Below are 19,282 nucleotides of genomic sequence, written 5' to 3'. Positions count from 1 at the left end.
GAATTCAAGCATGGAATTGGAACAAAAATGTGAATTGATAGGTAGTGTGTTCAAGGAATTAAGAACAGGAGTAGGCTATCCAGTCCAAGCCTGTTCCATCATTTAATGAGATCATGGCTGATCTGTGGCCTAACACCATATACCAGCCTTTGGCTCATATCTCTTAGATGCACTTTGTTAAGCAAAGATCTCATGAGGGACATGAATAGGATCTTTTTCCCCAGATTGGGAAGTCCAAAACTAGAGGCATGGGTTTAAGGTGATAGGGGGAATATTTAAAAAGGAACTAAGGGGCAACTTTTTCACAGAGGATGGTGCGTGTATGGAATGAGCTGCCAGAGGAAGTGGTGAAGGCTGGTACAATTGCAACATTTAAAAAGCATCTGGATGGGTATATGAATAGGGAAGGGTTCAGGGGCATTGGACCAATTGTTGGCAAATGGGCTTAGATGAATTTAGGATATCTGGACAGCATGGGCAAGTTGGACTGAAGGGTCTTTTTCCTTGCTGTACATCTCTAGTTCAGATTTCAAACCACAAGTGCTTTAGTGTCAGCTGCTATTTTGTGTAGAAGTGCTTCTGAACATCTCTCCCGAATGGTCTAGTCTTAGTTCTTGGACTGTGCTCACTGGTTCTAGAATCTCCAACCAGTGAAAGTAGCTTATCTTTATTTATTCTGATGTTTCCTGTTAATATTTGGAAGATTTTGATCAGATCACCCTTAGATTTGAGGGAAAACGGGCCTAACTTGTCTAACCTCTTGTAGTGGAGGTAGTGATATCATCGCTAGACTACTAATCCAGAGATCTGGGTAATGAATATTCTAGGAACTTGGTGGAACTTGAATTTAGTTTAAAAAAAAATCTGGAATTGAGTCTAATGGTGACCAATAAACCATTGTCGATTGTCAGGAAAAGTTGTTCTGCTTCACTAATGTCCTGTAGGGAAACAACTGTCATCCTCCCCTGGTCTGGCCTTTATGTGACTCCAGATACACAGTAATGTGGTTAACAATTAGGGATGGACAGTAAATGCTGGTCTAGCCAGTGATGTCCACATGTTAATGAATATAAAAGCAGTAATAAACCTCTGAAGTCCAGGTATAATTTTACGTTGTAATCTCACGAAGGTCATATCCTTCCTAAGGTGTGATGCCCAGATCTGCTCTATACTCGAAATGGGGTCTAAGCAGAGTGTCTTTTTTATTATTATTATTGCTACAGCATAACTTCTGCATTCTTATACTCCAGTCCTTTAGGTATGAAGGCCAGAATTCCATTAGCCTCCTTGATAATTTTGTGCACCTGTTCTTGGTGTTTTAAAGATCTATATCTGAACCCATTAGACTTTGTTGCTATCCACTGTGTTTAACTTCATTCCATGTAGTATACTCTGATATACCCTTTCTCAGTCCAAAACTGACAACCTCATACTTAGTTACGTTGAACTCCATCTACCACAGTTTGCCCGTTCACCTAATTATCACTGTAGTTTTTATAATAGGATGAAGTTTTACTGGTGGTTTAGTGTGGTTGCCTCTGGGAAGGGAGGGATGCACAGAGACATCTGATTGGATGGTCTTGATTTCCATAGCAAAGGCACCCACAAGCCCCTTGTAGAATGTTGGAGGTGATGCTGAAAGAGATGGCAGAGAAGTGTGCTGTGTGGAGTTTGCATGATCTCCCCATCTCTGTGTGGGCTTCTGTCAGGTGCTCTGATTTCATCCTACAATCCATAAGCAAAGTAACTGGTAAATGTGGGGTTACGGGGCTAGGGTTGGAGGCTGAATCTGGGTGGAATGCTGTTTGGAGGGTCGGTGTGGACACAATGGGCTAAATGGCCTCTTTCAACACTGTAGGGATTTTATGAAGATGATTTTCAGTGGATAAAAGTTATCTTTTGCTATCTAGGATGATACAGGCTATAACAGATCAGAACAGGACCCAATAGTATTTTGTATAATCCATAATGCATAGGAGCAGAATTAGGCCATTTTGATCATGGTTGATATGTTTCTAAATCCTATTCTCCTGCCTTCTCTCCAAATCCCTTGATCCCTTTCCCAAGCTCTAAAGGGTCATCCCTTCACTCTGAGGCTGTACCCTTGGGTCCTAATCTCTTCTCTTGGAAGCCATCAGAAGTTACACAACGCCAGGTTATAGTCCAACAGGTTTATTTGAAAACAGAAGCTTTTGAACCACTGCTCCTTCATCTCTTGTGAGCAGCAGCATGTGATTTCCAATAAATCTGATGGACTATAACCTGGTGTTGTGTGATTTCTGACCTTGTCAGCCCAGTCCAACAGCGGCACCTCCACATCAGTGGAAGCATAAGTTGAGGATTATGGGACTGCACTAGAAGTTGAGAGGATGAGAGGGGATCTGATTGAAATTCGGGGAATACTGAGAGACCTGGATAGAGTGGATGTGGAGAAGAAAAGCTGCAGAATTACCTTATGGATCCTTCTAACTGCCTTGCTTGTAGTCACTCCCTCCTATTCCTGACCACTGAACAAATTTGAGATAGTTAATGGAAAGAGAGTGAAGCATCCAGGTAACTTACCTGCTCCTGATGTGTCATAATGTTCCAAGCTCCGGCTGATTTAATGAGTGGTCAAAACAGAGCCTAAAAGATGTGTAGTTAGAATGCTGTCATGCACTGTTTCTCTCAAATCGTATTGGTTTAAAATAACTTTTTAATTCAACCTTTAAAATTCTTCCAAGGTCATCCAAAAGATTTTAAGAACAGTTTCAGCATGATATGAGCAATATTGAACATTGCTATTAGATTAAATTAGATTACTTAGTGTGGAAACAGGCCACACCGACCCGCCAAAGCACAACCCACCCAGACCCATTCCCCTACGTTAACCCCTTCGGCTAACACTACGGGCAATTTAGCATGGCCAATTCATTGTTGACTGTTACATCTTTACAGATTGCACACAAAAATACTGCTTAATTATAATTCTTGCCAGAAATATCCGCTCCAATCCTGGGCTTTTTGAGAGATGCATACATCTTTGTCATGATACACTGGAGTCATGTGCTTGAAATCGAGGCCTGCTATTCCCAAAAATATCACATGCGAAAATATTAAGTTAAACAATCCAGTTTATCTGGCTGACCAACTGAGGTCAAAAGAATAAATGCCACTAATTCATATACTTAACCAGAAGAAACTATTTATTGTGAACAAATTGTCTTTAACCAATGATAATAAAGAAATATGAAACTTAAAATTTGAAACCCTAACCAACTGGATGGATGCATGTAGGCGCATGCATTTTAACAGTGGGGAGAAAAGCCATGGATGGCCATGAGAAACTAGTTGCATAGTGTTGATCAGGAATACAGGAGTTGATAAGGTATCTTCCAGATTCCACCAATGTATTTTTAGTTCTTGATGATGACGCAACTTGATTGTAACAAAGTTCTGTTTTTCAATTTCCAGTTGAGAATTCTTCCTTTGAATAATCTGGGCTTTCATTTTTTTTCTCCCTTAGGTTGGAGTATGCTTAAAAAAAAGTTTAAGTAAAGGGGGTGGGGGGGTGAGAACAGTTAGCAGCAACTGGACTCTCAGGTAGCTTTCACATAGGAGAGAGATATAGAGATATTTTGTCAGGATGAGACACAACTGGTCTCTTACTCAGTCCAAACCTTGTTGTTTTGTTCTCTCTCATCCACACCAATTGATCAGTGGATAAGTAACCAGTGTGGTTGTGTAGGTTGGCTTTGAACAAACAATTGGAGACAATTTGTCTGGCTTTGTCCCCCATGCAGTAACCTAGTTTCTTATCTTCTGGTTAACTTTACTTGCTTAGCAAACTGTAAATAGCTCCAACAAAAATGCTTTTTAAAAACTGCAACCATTCTTTTGTCCCCTTAATTCAAACCATATTTTGTCTGGTTTTGGTCCACAGTCTAAAAATAAACCTTCAATTAAAAATTTTAATGAAGGCACTAACACAATTGAACAAATGTTACTGTAGGTTAAAAATGTGACCTGAAAATACTCTGGCGATAATTGGTTGCCATTATAAATGTACTCTTATGTATAATGGAAATAATTGATACCAGAAGTGGAATGCTGCATCGGTTAGCATGACTCTCAACTATTTACAGTCATATTAATTATGTGAATGAAGGGACTAGTTGTATTTTAGCCACATTTGCTGATGGCAAAAAGCAAGTAGAGGATACAATGAGTCTCTATAGAGGAAACCGGCCAAGTGAATGGGAGAAGTACCCTTATCTACTTTGCTTGGGTGAATGGAAAAGCAGAATATTTTTTAAATAGAGAAACATCCTGAATGCTGCAGTCTAGGGGGACGCAGGTGTCCTTGTAACTGAATGACAAAATGTCAGCATGCAGGTACAGCAAGTTATTCTGAAGGCAACTGGAATGTTGACCTTTATTGCAAGGATGTCTGAGTGGAAGATGGAGATGAAGCAGAAATTGTTCGAAGTACCATTCACTTTAAATTCTCCATCTAGCAAGCAATAGACACTAGGTTATTGGATGTATTCAAGGCTGAGTTAGACTTTTAATTGATAACCGCATCCATAGTTTGGGGAACAAGCATGAGAGTGAAGGCCATATTACATCAGTCATGATCTTGTTGGTCAGGTATAGCTGTACACCAGGAAGTTTGGAAGATCTCTTGCAATTCTTGAATTTGTAATTGACCCTCTGTGACTCACTGCAAGGGACTGTTGTAGTATATTTTGAGAGACTTCAAAGACACTCAAATTTGGTATTTTGGATTTGATCTTTGCTAGTCATTCTGGGTTTTGGTGATGACATTTTTGATTTGTTATTTGAATTAACTTGTTGACTTCCTCCTCCCATGTAGCTTGGAATCTTGATGCTGTTATTTACTGCCTTCTCAGTTTAAAAGCTTTTGAAATGCATTTGAAACAGATCATGAATTTTCTTGAAATGAGCTCTAGAAGGCTTATGTTGGACTGTTTTCACACTGATCTTCAGAGACCTCTTCAGATGATATTTGGTGCTGTTCATTTGCCAGGCTAATGATGGTGGAAATTTAGAAAGCTGTTCTGTTGTTCTCCTGAACCGTTCCTTCATCTCAATTTCGACAAGGGCCATTTTAAATGATATTTTGCCTTCCTAACTTTTTTCTCAGTATCATGTTCTTAGTTAACTTGTTTCTGACTTGCTCTAAACCTTTTACTTTCTATCTATTGTGTTGTAAATTGATCAATGGTAAATTCCACTGTATTTATGGGAAATATAACTCATAACTTGGATCATTGTGTTGTGCTATTTTGTTGTGCACATCTAACAGGTTTTCAGTATAAAATTGCAGACTTTTCTGATGACAAGTGAGGGAGTACAGAGATACTGTAGGAAGATTTGTCAGTGAAAAATCCTGTCAGCAAATTGTTATGGGTTTGAATCATAACTGCATGACTTTCCAGGCTTAGGCATGTGATGAATTACATCAGGATGATGGTGAACCAGTTCAACATTGGCCTCTGTTACAGGTCACCTTCATGAATTATTATTAGCTCTTTTTGTAAAACAAAAATAATGTTAAAGGCATTTTTCAAATTTTCTCCTTAACAGTCATGGAAAATTTGTAAATCTGATGATATGTTGATGAAGATATAGAAAAGTGTAGCTATCATTATTTAGGAGGTAAGAATGTTAGAAAATCACTTTTGTACAAAATTTATTTCTGCTTTGTCAACTTTGATATATTTGAGAGCATAGTTTCAGGATAGGGAACTGATCACTTAGGACTGAGATGAGAAATTTATTGACTGAAAAGATTGCGAATCAAAGGCTGGGAATTCTGTCAAGTGTAACTTGCCTTTTGCCACACCCATGTTACCTCAAGCACCTGTGCACCATCTGCAAGTGTGGTGAAACACACACAACTTGTTTGGATGAGTGCTGCTCCAACAACATTTAAGCTTGTCCCTATCCAAGATACAGCAATCCACTTGATGGCACCCCATCAACTATATTCAACTGTCACTCCCTCCACCATTGCATAATGACAGCAGTGTATACCATCTACAAGATGCACTGCTGCAACTCTCCAACATTCCTGTGGCAGCACCTTCCAAACCTGTGACCTCTGCCACCTAGAAGGACAAGAGCAGCAAACGCATGGGAGCATCACCAACTTCAATTTCAAGTCCTCCTCAAGCCAGTGACCTGGAACTATATCATCAGTGGTGGCCATGAAAAAATTCTATGGAAGAATTTAAAATACTTCAGGACTTGGTTATGAATGTAGCATCATTGAATATATTTTAGGTTGTGATAGATATTTGGTCACTTAAGCAATTGAGATATGGGAAGTAGGTAGCAAAGTGGAGCTGAAGCCCAAGATTGTATTGAATGGTAGAGAAGGCTGAACGGGCTATATGGTCTAATCCTCTTATGTTTTGTGTTCTGAAAAGAAAGGTGAACATGGAACAGTACAGCACAGTACAGCTCTTCGGCCCTCGATGTTGTGCTGACCCTTTATCTGACTCTAAGATCAGACTAACCGATATACCCTTCGTTGTACTAACTTCCATGTACCTATCCAAGAGTCACTTAAATGTCCCTAATGCATTCCATGGACCCACTATACTCTGTGTAAAGAACTGACCTCTGACATCTGTCCTAAACCTTCTTCCAATCGCCTTAAAATTATGCCCCCTCGTGATAAACATTTCAGTCAGGGGGAAAAAGTCTCGGCTAGCCACTCTATCTATGCCTCTCATTATCTTGTCCATCTCTATCGAGTCACCTCTCATCCTCCTTAGCTCCAATGAGAAAAGCCCAAGCTCACTCAACCTTTCTTCAGAAGACATGCCTTCCAGTTCAGGCAGCACCCTGATAAATCTCCTCTGCACCCTCTCTAAAGCTTTGTCTTTCTTGTTATGAGGCGACCAGACCATTTCTTGTTTTAAAATGATTTTACAAACTCTAAATTTTCATTAACCCTGTGTATAGCATGAAAGCAAAAGTGAAATACTGCAGGTAATGGAAATCTAAAGTAGAAACAGAATGCTGGAAATAAATGTTTGAGTCTGAAACATCAACTTTCTTCCTTAATATACTATCTGGTCTGTTGAGTATTTCGTTCACTTTGTGTTTCATAATGATTTTAAGTTAATGATTTTGATTTGAATTTGACTTTCATGTGTACTCAAGTACAGGAGTACAGTGAAAAGTGTGTAATGCCTAATGAGGCACCATCTTGTGTACAAGTGCCAAGGTATATAGTCTTAAGAACAAGGTAGGGAGAAAGTGCTAAGTTAAAAGTTAAACATTGCAGCGATTATACTACAGTAACCCCTTCTTAGTTTAAAGTAGAAAATATAGAAATGAAGTTGAAAGTTCACACATTACTTAAAGGCTTAGTCATGGTGATACCTCACCCTGAAGAATCAGCTCAAGACCAGAAGTCCATGCAAAAGTTCACAATGCCTGGCTGAGACCACCATGCCGGGTCACTGGATGTCCATCACGTCTGGCCAGAAGGCAGCTTCACCAGGTACATGTTTAATGTTGAGTCAAATATGACTCTTGAAGTGTTCAATAAAAGTCACATTAGACTCAGCCGTAAATGTTTGTTCCTTCACAGATGCTGCCAGACTTGCTGAGTTTATCCAGTGCTTAGTTTTATTTTGAGATGACCAGCCTCCCCTATTTTGTTTTTATATTGTGTTAAACTTTGATTCAGGCACATTTGTATTGCGCAATATGCACGCTATTTCCTAGTGATGAAACACATGCTGTTTCGGTTTCTGTATATCATAGTGCAATCTTTTTGTATGTTGTATTTATAGTTTTCTGCAAGAATATAATATGTAAGAAGTAAACTTATTGTTCATTAAAAGTGCTGGTTTTGTTTTGGTTAATTTCTTTAGCCTCGGGTTAAATGGAATCTGCATTTGGAACCCTGAAGATCCAGGCTGACTTATGCATTGCATAGCAGCTATTCCAAAAGGGACCACAGACATGAGCGGGGGAGGTGAACAGCCTGACATATTGTCAGTCAGTTTCCTAGTAAAGGAACGATGGAAAGTGGTAAGTATAATTTGACAATTTGTGTGCTTTAGAAAATATGCTAACTGACATTTCTGTTTTTGTTTAGCAGTTCTAAATACAATGTGATCATATTTGTTCAGTTGCATTACATTTTATATTCAGTAATTGATTTTGAGTTATTGCTCTTTTTTTTTGCCTTTGGAAATCCATACATCTTTTTTAGGTTTTAAAAAACACCATGTTTAACTAAATGTCAGTCTAGCAACTTCAAAGAAATAGTTTACATTTGAGTTCAAATTAGTTTCCAATTTTAAGTTGTTTTCTTATGAATTCATGGAAACTAGTTGAAGTGTTAATTGTCATAGAATCCCACGATATGGAAACAGACCCAACAAGTCCACACCGTCCCTCCAAAGAGTATCCAATGCAGACTCATTCCCCTAAACCATTACTCTACATTTCCCATGACTAATGCACCTAACTTACACATCCCTGAACACTATGGGCAATTTAGCATGGCCAGTTCACTTCATTTGTACATCTTTGGATTGTGGGACAAAACCAGAGCACCCAGAGAAAACCCACACAGACAAGGCAAAAATGTGCACACTCCACACAGATGGTCGTCTGAGTCTGGATTTGTACCCGGATCATAGGGTCATAGAGATGTACAACATGGAAACAGACCCTTCAGGCTCAACTCATCCATGCTGACCAAATATCCTAACCTAATCTAGTTCCATTTGCCAGTATGTTGCCTACATCCTTCTAAACCTTTCCTACATAGACCCATCCAGATCCCTTTTAAATGCTGTAATAGTGCCAGGCTCCACCACTTCCTCTGGCAGCTCATTCCACAGTTGAAGCTCTTCATCAGGAATGAAGGGATGGCCTAAGGGGCTGGAGAGATAAATGCAAGGGGTGTGAGGCTGGGGGGGATGGTAGTTGGGAATGACATAGGTAGATGGTGGGAGTAAAGGTGATGAGTTGGAGGGGCGGTTGGAGTGGATAGGTGGGAAGGAAAATGGATAGCTAGGACAGTTCAAGAGGATGACGCTGACCTGGAAGGTTGGGTCTGGCATAAGGTGGGGAGAAGGGCTGGCAACACCCCCCCCTCTTCCCAGCCTCATCCCCCTCCCATTTATCTCTTAACCTCCTTGTGCCACCCCCTCATTCCTGATGAAGAGTCTATGCCCCAAAACGTTGACTCTCCTGCTCCTCAGTTGCTGCCTGACTGGCTGTGCTTTTCCAACTTCAACTCTGATCTCCAGCATCTGCAGTTCTCACGTTCTCTGGCTCATTCTGTACGTGCACCACCCTCTGCATGAAAAAATTGCCCCTTGAGTCCTTTTTATATATTTTCCCACCTCGCCCTAAACCTGTGCGCTGTAGTTCTGGACTCCCCACTCCAGGGAAAAGACCTTGTCTATTTATCCTATCCATGCTCCTCATGATTTTATAAACCTCTAAAAGGTCACCCCTCAGCCTCTGATGCTCCAGGAAAAACAGCCCCAGCCTATTCAGCCTCTCCCTATAGCTGAAGTCCTCCAACCCTGGCAATATTCTTGTAAATCTTTTCTGATCCCTTTCAAGTTTCACAACATCATTCCGATAGGAAGGAGACAAGAATTACACACAATATTCCAAACGTGGCCTAATCAATGTCCTGCATAGCCGCAACATGACTTCCCACGTCTATAGTCAGTGATCTGACCAATAAAGGAAAGCATACCAAATGCCGCCTTCACTATCCTATCTACCTGTGACTCTACTTTCAAGGAACTATGAACCTGCACTCCAAGGTCTCTTTGTTCAGCAACACTCCCATTAAGTGTATATGTCCTGCTAAGATTTGCTTTCCCAAAATGCAGCATCTCGCATTTATCTACATTAAACTCCATCTGCCACTACTCAGCCCACTGGCCCATCTGATCAAGATCCCATTGTAATCTGAAGTAACCTTTGCTGTCCTCAACACCTCCAATTTTGGTGTCATCTGCAAACTTACTAAGTATATCTCCTGTGTTCACATCCAAACCATGTATATAAATGATGAAAAGTAGTGGACCCAGCATTGATCTTTGTGGCACACCACTGGTCACAGGCCTCCAGTCTGAAAAGCAACCCTCCACCACCACCCTTTGTCTTCTAGCTTCAAGCCAGTTCAGTATCTAAATGGCTAGTTCTCCGTGTGTTCCATGAGATCTAACCTTGCTAACCAGTCTCCAATGGAGAGCCCTGTCATACTGAAGTCTGTATAGATCATGTCCACCACTCTGCCCTCATCAATCCTCTTTGTTAGTTCTTCAAAAAATCTCCGTCACCCTTGTGTTGTGAGGCAGCGGTGCTAACCACTGAGCTGCTCATTATATCCCCACGAGTTACAAATGTAGAATTTTGTGAAAAGATTTATGGGCGGCACAGTGGTTAGCACTGCTGCCTCACAGCGCCAGAGACCCGGGTTCAATTCCCGCCTCTGGCGACTCTCTGTGTGGAGTTTGCACATTCTCCCCATGTCTGCGTGGGTTTCCTCTGGGTGCTCCGGTTTCCTCCCACAATCCAAAAATGTGCAGGTTAGGTAAATTGGCCATGCTAAATTGCCCGTAGTGTTAGGTGAAGAGGTAAATGTAGGGGAATGGATCTGGGTGGGTTGCGCTTCGGCGGGTCAGTGTGGACTTGTTGGGTCGAAGGGCCTGTTTCCACACTGTAAGTAATCTAAAAAAAAGATGATTTTAAGAAATTGATTTATATTTGAACACCGTGAAATATTGATAAGAGGTTTGTTTTTGTAGAGTTTATCAAGTATTATAATTGTTTTCTCTAACTACATAATCTGTTTAAAGAAAAAAGACTTTTTACAGCAATGCATTAATATGTACCTATCAGTTAAAGGGATTTGCAGGATTGTTGTTTTGTCCTAATGCTTTAGAACATTGCTTGACTAAAATTGAATAATACCTGATTGCAGGATTGTATTAAACACAAGCACGGGACAAAGTGAGGACTGCAGATGCTGTAGATCAGAGTAAAGTGTGTGGTGCTGGAGAAGCACAGCCGGTCAGGCAACATCCGAGAAGCAGGAGAATAGATATTTCGAGCATAAGCTCTTCATCAGGAATTGGAGGGTGGCCCAACAGGGCTGAGATAAATGGAAGGTGGATGAGGCTGGAGGGAAGGTAGCTGAGGATGCAGTGGGGGAAGATGATAGGTCGGAGAGGAGGGTGGAGTGTATAGGTGTGAAGGAAGGTGGAGGCTCGAGAGGACAGTGTCGAGTTGGAAGGTTGGATCTAGGATAGGATGGGGAGGGGGGGGAGGGGAAATGAGGAAACTGGTGAAATGCACTGTGGATGGAGGGTCCCAAGGCAGAAGATGAGGCTTTCTTCCTTCAGGCATCAGGTGGTGAAGAAGGGCTCATGCCCGAAATGTCGATTCTCCTGCTCCTTGGATGCTGCCTGACCTGCGCTTTTCCAGCAACACATTTTCAACCCTCCATACCAGGCAGCATCCTATTGAACCTCCTCTGCACCCTCTCCAAAGCATCCACATCCTTTTGGTAATGTGGCCACCAGAACTGTATGCAGTATTCCAAATGTGGCCAAACCAAAGTCTTATACAACTGTAACATGACCTGCCAACTCTTGTACTCAACACCTCATTCAATGAAGGAAAGCATGCTGTATGCCTGCTTGACGACTCTACTGACCTGTGTTGCCACCTTCAGGGAACAGTGAATCTGAACACCCAAATCTCTGTACATCAATTTTCCCCAGGACTTTTCCATTTACTGTATAGTTCGCTTTTGAATTGGATCTTCCAAAATGAATCACCTTGCATTTGCCTGGATTGAACTCTATCTGCCACTTTTCTGCCCAACTCTCCAATCTATCTATATTCTGCTGTATTCTCTGACAGTCCCCATTCACTATCTGCTACTCCACCAATCTTCGTGTCAACTGCAAACTTGCTAATGAGGCCACCTATACCTTCCTCCAAATCATTTATGTGTATCACAAACAACAGTGGTACTCTGCTGAAGACCATTGCTAACAGGTCTCCATTTGGTGAAGCTCCCTTCCACTAGTACTGTGTCTCTTGTTGCCCAACCAGTTCTCTATCCATCTAGCTAGAACACCCTGGACCCCATGTGACTTCACCTTCACAGCCAATCATGGGGAACTTTATCAAATGCCTTATTAAAGTCCATGTATATGACATCTACAGCCCTTCCCTATCAGTCAACATGAGGGGTGGGGGAGGCTCGGAGGCCTTCGTCTTGGTGGATTGATTTGTATTGGGGCTGGATGTCCATGGTGAAGGTAAGGCATTGGGGGCTGGAGAAACAAAAGTAATGGAGGGGGTGGAGGGCATGGGTGGTGTCATGAACATAGGTGGGGAATTCCTCGACTAGGGGTTAGGACAATGTGAAGGTATGTAGAGATGAGTTCGGTGGGGCAAGAGAAGGCTGAGATGATAGGTTGACTGGGCAGTCAGGTTTGTGAATCTTGCATAGGTGGTAGAAGCGGGTGGTGCGGGGTTCCCAGACTGAGGTTGGAGGCTGTGGGTGGGAGATCGCCTAAGGTGATGAGGTAGTGTATGGTTTAGGAGTTGAGGTGATGAGATTGCCTATGCCATTTCCGCTACCTACAAACCGATCCCACCACCAGCGATATAATTTCCTCCCGAATTCCTATCTGCATTCCGTAAAGACCATACCTTCTGGCGACTCGTGTGTTAGGTCCACAACCGCCAGTGCACCCTCCCCTCCCGGCATCTTCCCTTGCCACTGCAAGACTTACAAAATCTGTGCCCGCACCTTCTCCCCCCATCCCCTTACCTTTGTCCAAGGTCCCAAAGAAGCCTTCCACATCTGTTAGACATTTACCTGTACTTCCACGCACGTCATCTACTGTATCCGTTGCTCCCAATTTGTGGTCTCCTCTGCATTGAGGAAATAGGACTCCTACTTGCACAGCGCTTTAGAGAACATCTCCGGGACACCAGCCCCACTGCCCCGAAACAACCCCACTGCCCCGTGGCTGAGCACTTTAACTTCCCCTCCTACTCCGCCAAGGACATGCAGGTTCTGGGGGGCCGCCTCCACTGCCATACTGTAGCAACCCGACGCCTGGAAGAAGAATGCTTCACCTTCTGCTGTGTGACCCTCCAACCAATGTGGATCCCCTCCTCTTTTCTCCCCCCCCCCCCCCCCCCCCAAAAAAAAACCCCCAGATCCAACTTTCCAACTCGGCACCACCCTGTTGATCTGTCCTACCAGTCCATCTTCCATCCCACCTATCTACTATCCCTCCTCTCTGACCTATCACTTTCACCCCCAATTTCATCTACCTATATCAACCTCCGCTATCTTCCCCGCAGCCCCAACTCCCATCCTCCCATTTATCTCTCAGCCCCCTTGGTCCACAAGCCTCATTCCTGATGAAGAGCTTATGCTCTTCAGGATGCTGCCTGACCTGCTGTGTTTTCCCAGCACCACACTCTTATACGCAGGCATGCTAGCTTGTAAAAACATGCGATCTTCAGTCAAACTTAGATACGTTTCAGCTTTCTGAGCTGGTGTGCATAATGAATGTGTTTCAAGATCTCTGTTTCTTCTCTTTCATGGGCTTTTCCCAATGTTGAAGTCACGTTCCATGCTTCCATTGCCACAATAGGTTAATCAGAGCTGTTAGTGACCTGGGGACAATATTGATTCATCCCATATTTGATCATCCTTTTTGAAATTTAAGCTACTCTTCTGCCACTCTTACTATTTTGGTTTATTACTTAAACTGAATCATTAGACAAAAGTATTAACTGAAATAGCCATCAATCACTTGTAGCAAACGAAAGTGCTGATTTCAATCAGGAAAGAGTTTTGAACCCTAAGGTCTGATCAGTAGCATAATGAACACGTATGCAATATTCGCAGGATTCCCTTTATTGCTTTTCTACTCTTCACTGCACAGGCAGTTTAACATTGGCAGTTTAATTGCAGATTTCTTAATCTGAATTATGACTCTACTAAACATATTGAGCAGAGCTTTCAGGTGTTGTATTTGGAAATAGACTTACTGGGTCCCTCCTCCCTGCCTTTTGTCTTGGCCTGCTGGGCGCACTTTCCTCGTTCCTGGGGGGGGGGGGGGTCTTGTGCCCGGGGCGTCGGTTCTCCTGTTCCTTGGATGCTGTCTGGACTGCTGCGCTTTTCCAGCAACACATTTTCAACAACAATTAACTTATCTGATTCTGTGCTGTGAACTTCGCCCAACAGTTCCTCCAAGATTAGTTGTGGATTTCACTGCTGGTTAATTTTCCCAGATGCACTCCGATGTCCAGCGATACACGAATTCAAACAGCAAAGGCGGTAACTGTGCAGGTTTTCTCTCTCTCTCTCTCTCTCTCTCTCTTGCACTGTCCTCACCATGTGCTTCCTTTGTCTGCTCTTCTCCCTTTTAAACTGCAGTTGTTTTGACTTTTTTTTCCAAAGTTCCAAAATAATGTAACAGCATATAAAATAGTAATTGCTGCTCCTGAAATTCGAGGAAATCACCTCCAATACCTAAAATACCTCAAAAAAAAAAAGCCAGAAATTTTTCCCGTCCTCCTTCTTAGATTACTCAGAATCCCTTATATTTCTCAAGTGCACAGGTAATGTACCTCTTGCGCCATGAGTTTGACTTTGAGCTGCAGATGGACCATGGTGCCTATTTTCCTTGTGTTGGCCTCTTAGTTAATTGTTGTCAGGCCAAGCATCCAATTAAGGATGGCAGCCTGACTCTGAAAACTGCCAGCCCAATCAGAAAACCATCAACTTTGTGACACCATCAAGAGAGGCAGTATTTGGCTCCAAGGAGAATGCGATGGGTCCTCTGTGTTGTCTTGTGAATGCAGACAAGTTAGGCGGACAGGTGGGCTTTGGCAATGGGAATGGGGCGCTCCACCTAGCTGACTGCCTTCCGCTGTGAAAGGGTGGGAAATGCTTCATAGCTGACAAAATGACAATAACCTGGGATAACATCCTCAATTGGAGGAAAAGAGACACTGACAAGGGAAAACTGCATGTTCAGATTGCTGATTTTTAAACTGTACTGCAAGAAAGAAGTTGAGCAGTTCGATGGCATTGATCTGGAAGAACAAATTCAGGAATATATTCCTGAATTAGTAATTCCTGAATTACTAATTGTAAGCAGCCGTGATTGGGAGTGAGGAGTCAGAAGTAGTCTTTGAAAACTGCAAAAATGCGAAAGTCACTGACCCTGTGTTGGGGAAGCCATAATGTGCTTGCAGAAGGAAACTGTGAGGATTATATGTGGAAGCATTGGAAAAGGTGCAGAGGAGATTTACCAGGATGTTGCCTGGCCTGGAGGGAACGTCTCATGAGGAAAGGCTGAGAGACTTGGGTCTGTTCTCATTGGAGAGAAGAAGGCTAAGGGGGGATTTGATAGAGACGCACAAGATGACCAAAGGATTAGATAGGGTAGACAGTGAAAGAAGTAACAAAGAGGATTGATGAGGGCAGAGCGGTAGATGTGATCTATATGGACTTCAGTAAGGCGTTTGACAAGATTCTCCATGGGAGACTGGTTAGCAAAGTTAGATTTCGCGGAATGCAGAGAGAACTAGCTATTTGGATACAGAACTGGCTCAAAGGTAGAAGACAGGGTGATGGTGGAAGGTTGTTTTTCGAACTGGAGGCCTATGACCAGTGGAGTGCCACAAGGGTTGGTGCTGGGTTCACTACTTTGCATCATTTATATAAATGATTTGGATGTGAGCAGAAGAGGTCTAGTTAGTAAGTTTGCAGATGACACCAAAATTGGAGGTGTAGTGGATAGCGAAGAAGGATAATGGCATCAGCTTGTACAAGGGGGCATAGCTCCAAATTGAGGCTTCATAGATTTAAGACAGATGTCAGAGGCAGGTTCTTTACTCAGACAGTGATAAGGGCATGGATTGCCCTGCCTGCCAGTGTAGTTAACTCAGCCACATTATGGAAATTTAAACAATCCTTGGATAAGCACATGGATGATGATGGGATCATGTAGAGGTGTGGGCTTAGATTAGTTTACAGGTCGGCGCAACATTGAGGGCTGAAGGGCCTGTTCTGTGCTGTATTGTTCTATGTTCTATAAAGTGTTCAATGCATGTACACTGACTTTTTTAAAGTATGTTGAGGGGTGGTCTTTTGTATGCCTTTTTGGAAGACTTTTTTAGTATATATAAGGGCACTGCGCTTGTGACTTCCAATAATTTGAAGCCTGGTCATTGATTTTTGACATTTGATTCAGCCGCCAGTTCAATAAAATTGACTCTTTCATATTGAGCATCAATTTTTCTTTTGTGGAATTGGTGACAACATACACATGAATTAGGAGCAGAAGTATGCCATTTAATCCCTCGAACTTGCTCCATCCTTCAACAAGATCGTGGCTGATCTGATTTGTGACCTCAAATCGACATTTCTGCTTACCCTGACGCCCTGTTATCCTATTGCTAAACAAGGATCTGCCCCTTACTGAGCTGTAGATATTCAAGGACACTGCTGCCACCACCTTTTCAGAACTAATCTCTGTCTTCAATAAGTGAACCCTGATTGTAAACAGTGACCCCTAGATCGAGAATCTCCAGTAGAAGAGAATGGCCTCTCCATGTCTGTGTCAGTATCCCACAGGATATTATATATATAATCCCCACAGTAAGGAAACAGGCCATTTGGCTCAACAAGTCCTCACCAACCCTCCAAAGAGCATCCCACCCAGACCGATTTCTCCCTACCATATCCCGTAACCCTGCATTTTCCATGGCTAACGCACTTAATCATTAGAAATAGAACACTTAGTTTTAACTAACTAACTAATTCATTACAACCTTAATTTCTTTGGGTGTTTTGGCATCAATAAGCATGCCGGAGGAAAGTTGTTACAGGTTGCTTAAAAGTGACCAAATATAGTTAAAGAGAAATAATTTGAAATGACGTTTTATCAGTCAAATGCAAAGTAGAGAAAGCAACCATCTTTGAAGGTGTTCCAGATGGGAATATCAAAATTGCTGAAGAATTGGATGTTAAGGAGATCTGAGTGAGACCGTTGGTAGGACACAATACGGAGACAGTTAGTCTGGGACTGGCGAGATGTCATTGTAGATAAATATTTTGATGTTTGTCTATTGGTGGAATGGGGATCCATGGTATATCAGCAAAAAGTGGGGTTCTACTGAGTGGGATTCAATCAAACGTGGGATTCAAGAAGTGTTTGGACAGTTAAGAATTTATGAAGGATGGAAAGAAGGAGTTTGAGAGAGAACTTAAGTCTAATTGTTGATAATGAGTTGAGGTAAGAAGCAAGGTCAATATTTATTTTGAAGGTTTATATTTGAGATTTTCTCAGGGGCTATGTTTTCATTACCCAATAAAGAAGTTAATGAGAGTGGAGTCATGTAGTATCATTACTTTGAGTTTCTGTTGAATCTTCTAGGGTTTCTTTCTTTAAGATAAAGCAGCATATGTAACAAAACCCATTCCTGTGAGTGTGCCTGTGTGTGTATTTTATCTTAGAATTTGCAGAAACCATTTGTCATGCTTTCATTACTTGTATACTCGACGATTCTAATGCATCCCCGGCTGGTCTTCAAATCTAGAACAGTGTGAGCTCGCTATCCCACGTTGGTTCCCACTCTAACACAAATCTTTTTGATTTTAAAATTCTTGTTCATCTTTCCAAAAGCTGTCATAGCCTCACTGTTCCCTATTCCACTAATCATCTCTTGCTATACATCCCTCCAAGATGTCATATTCTGGCCGTGGTGCTGTTGGGTTTCTAGTGCTTGGGTCCCTTTGCAAAGCTGCTGCAATTGTCCTGCTGTTAATTTTATTTAGGAATTGGGGCAGAGTTTCGATAGAGGTGGGAATTATTGCAGAGCTTGGGAAATCACATCTTCTACCACTCCCAGAGGAAAAGCATATAGATTGGTCATTGAACTGTGAGCAATGATTCCAGTCGCGATCTTGAATGCGGTAAAGCCTTCTCTCATTACCAATGCATTAGTCAAGCATAGAATGAGTTAAGTGGAAATCAAAATAAATCTGAAGATCCTTTTTAGAGCCACCTGCAGGATCTGTGAAAACATTGGTTGCTGTCTGAAAGATTGATTTGGAGTTGTTGTAATGGGAAACTGACCTGTAACTGTTTGTTTTCAGTTACTTCTCAATTTCACTGTCTCTGTCATTGCCAGCTTCGTGTTGTCTGCTGCTTGTCCCACTCAGCACTCAAACATTGGTAACCCCCATAAGATTCTCAAAACCTTGATAGTGCCACAGGTGAAGAAGTGCTGTTTCTTCAGAATTAATTGATGCACACCCAGGAGTGGATGCAGGAGGAAGAGAGGCAAATTCCATTCTAGTATAAAGACCCATCACCATGAAGGACTAGAGAATAGGGAGAAATGGCCTGTCTCAGAGCATCAAGAATATTGGAGCAAAAAAGTAACTTGTTTTTAAATTTTAATTTTCTTTCTATCTGGTCCCAAGTGGTAAATTTTATTCCCAAGTAGGTGTTCAATGTTGCTTTAAAGATGTCACAGATTCAGAGACTGAAGAACCAGCAAGGTCAAAATCTGTGACTGGGTGAGCTGCTCCTCCTGCTGCACATCTCTCTCTCTCTCTCTCCTATATATGCAGTAACCTTTCTTTAGGTTCGTTGCCCTTGTAATTGAATTTTCCTGACTTTTGGGGGCTTTCAGGGGTGAATTTGTCCACCATCCCATGTATTTTGAACATTGGAGTCAGAGTGACTCAAAAATGTTCATGCACTCTTTGTAGGTGGTGGGATTTAAAGCTCTGAACTTTTCTGCTACTCGAACTATTTTCCTTTCCTTGGCAGCTCACTCAGGTTGAAGCATGACAGTGATGTGGGGCTGACAACATCAAAAGCTTTAAGTTTATCTGTGTTTATATGGAGCAAATTCTGGCTCATTAATGACTGACTGACTTTGACTTTGAGGTACTCGTTCTTACAGCATGGAAGTAATGGAGAGCTGTGCTGTGTTGGTAGTTACAAGAATTTAATAGTCTTATTAGTCTAGTCCTTCATTTCCGTCAATATTCTCTTAACCTTGGGAGATTTTGCTTTTTTGCTGAGATATTGTAGGTTTTACATTTTCTCTCTGTCTCCAGGACACTGTAAAATGTGCTTCAGCAGAAAGTACTATTGGGATTTGCTAGAGTGGGGAATAAAGTTGGCTTGAGTAGTCTGTAAGTGGACTGATTGAATTG

The 19,282-nt window shown here is 42.0% G+C and overlaps 1 protein-coding gene across 2 annotated transcripts in view; it reads left to right on the top strand.

The window, feature by feature from the left end:
* ttbk2a (tau tubulin kinase 2a) overlaps nucleotides 1–19,282 on the top strand; it is a 306,526-nt gene that overhangs the window by 26,258 nt on the left and 260,986 nt on the right. For both annotated transcript variants that reach the window (XM_043698390.2, XM_043698389.2), the window contains exon 2: nucleotides 7,896–8,055. In XM_043698390.2, the coding sequence (XP_043554325.2) occupies nucleotides 7,948–8,055 (108 nt within the window). In that variant the 5' untranslated portion in view covers nucleotides 7,896–7,947. The remainder of the gene's footprint in view (nucleotides 1–7,895; nucleotides 8,056–19,282) is intronic.

The sequence above is a fragment of the Chiloscyllium plagiosum genome, unplaced genomic scaffold (assembly GCF_037043375.1).
Source record: "Chiloscyllium plagiosum isolate Xiang-an unplaced genomic scaffold, Cpla_swu_hap1 HiC_scaffold_8, whole genome shotgun sequence".
Taxonomy (NCBI): Eukaryota; Metazoa; Chordata; class Chondrichthyes; order Orectolobiformes; family Hemiscylliidae; genus Chiloscyllium; species Chiloscyllium plagiosum.
This window is presented reverse-complemented; position numbering and strand designations above follow the sequence as displayed.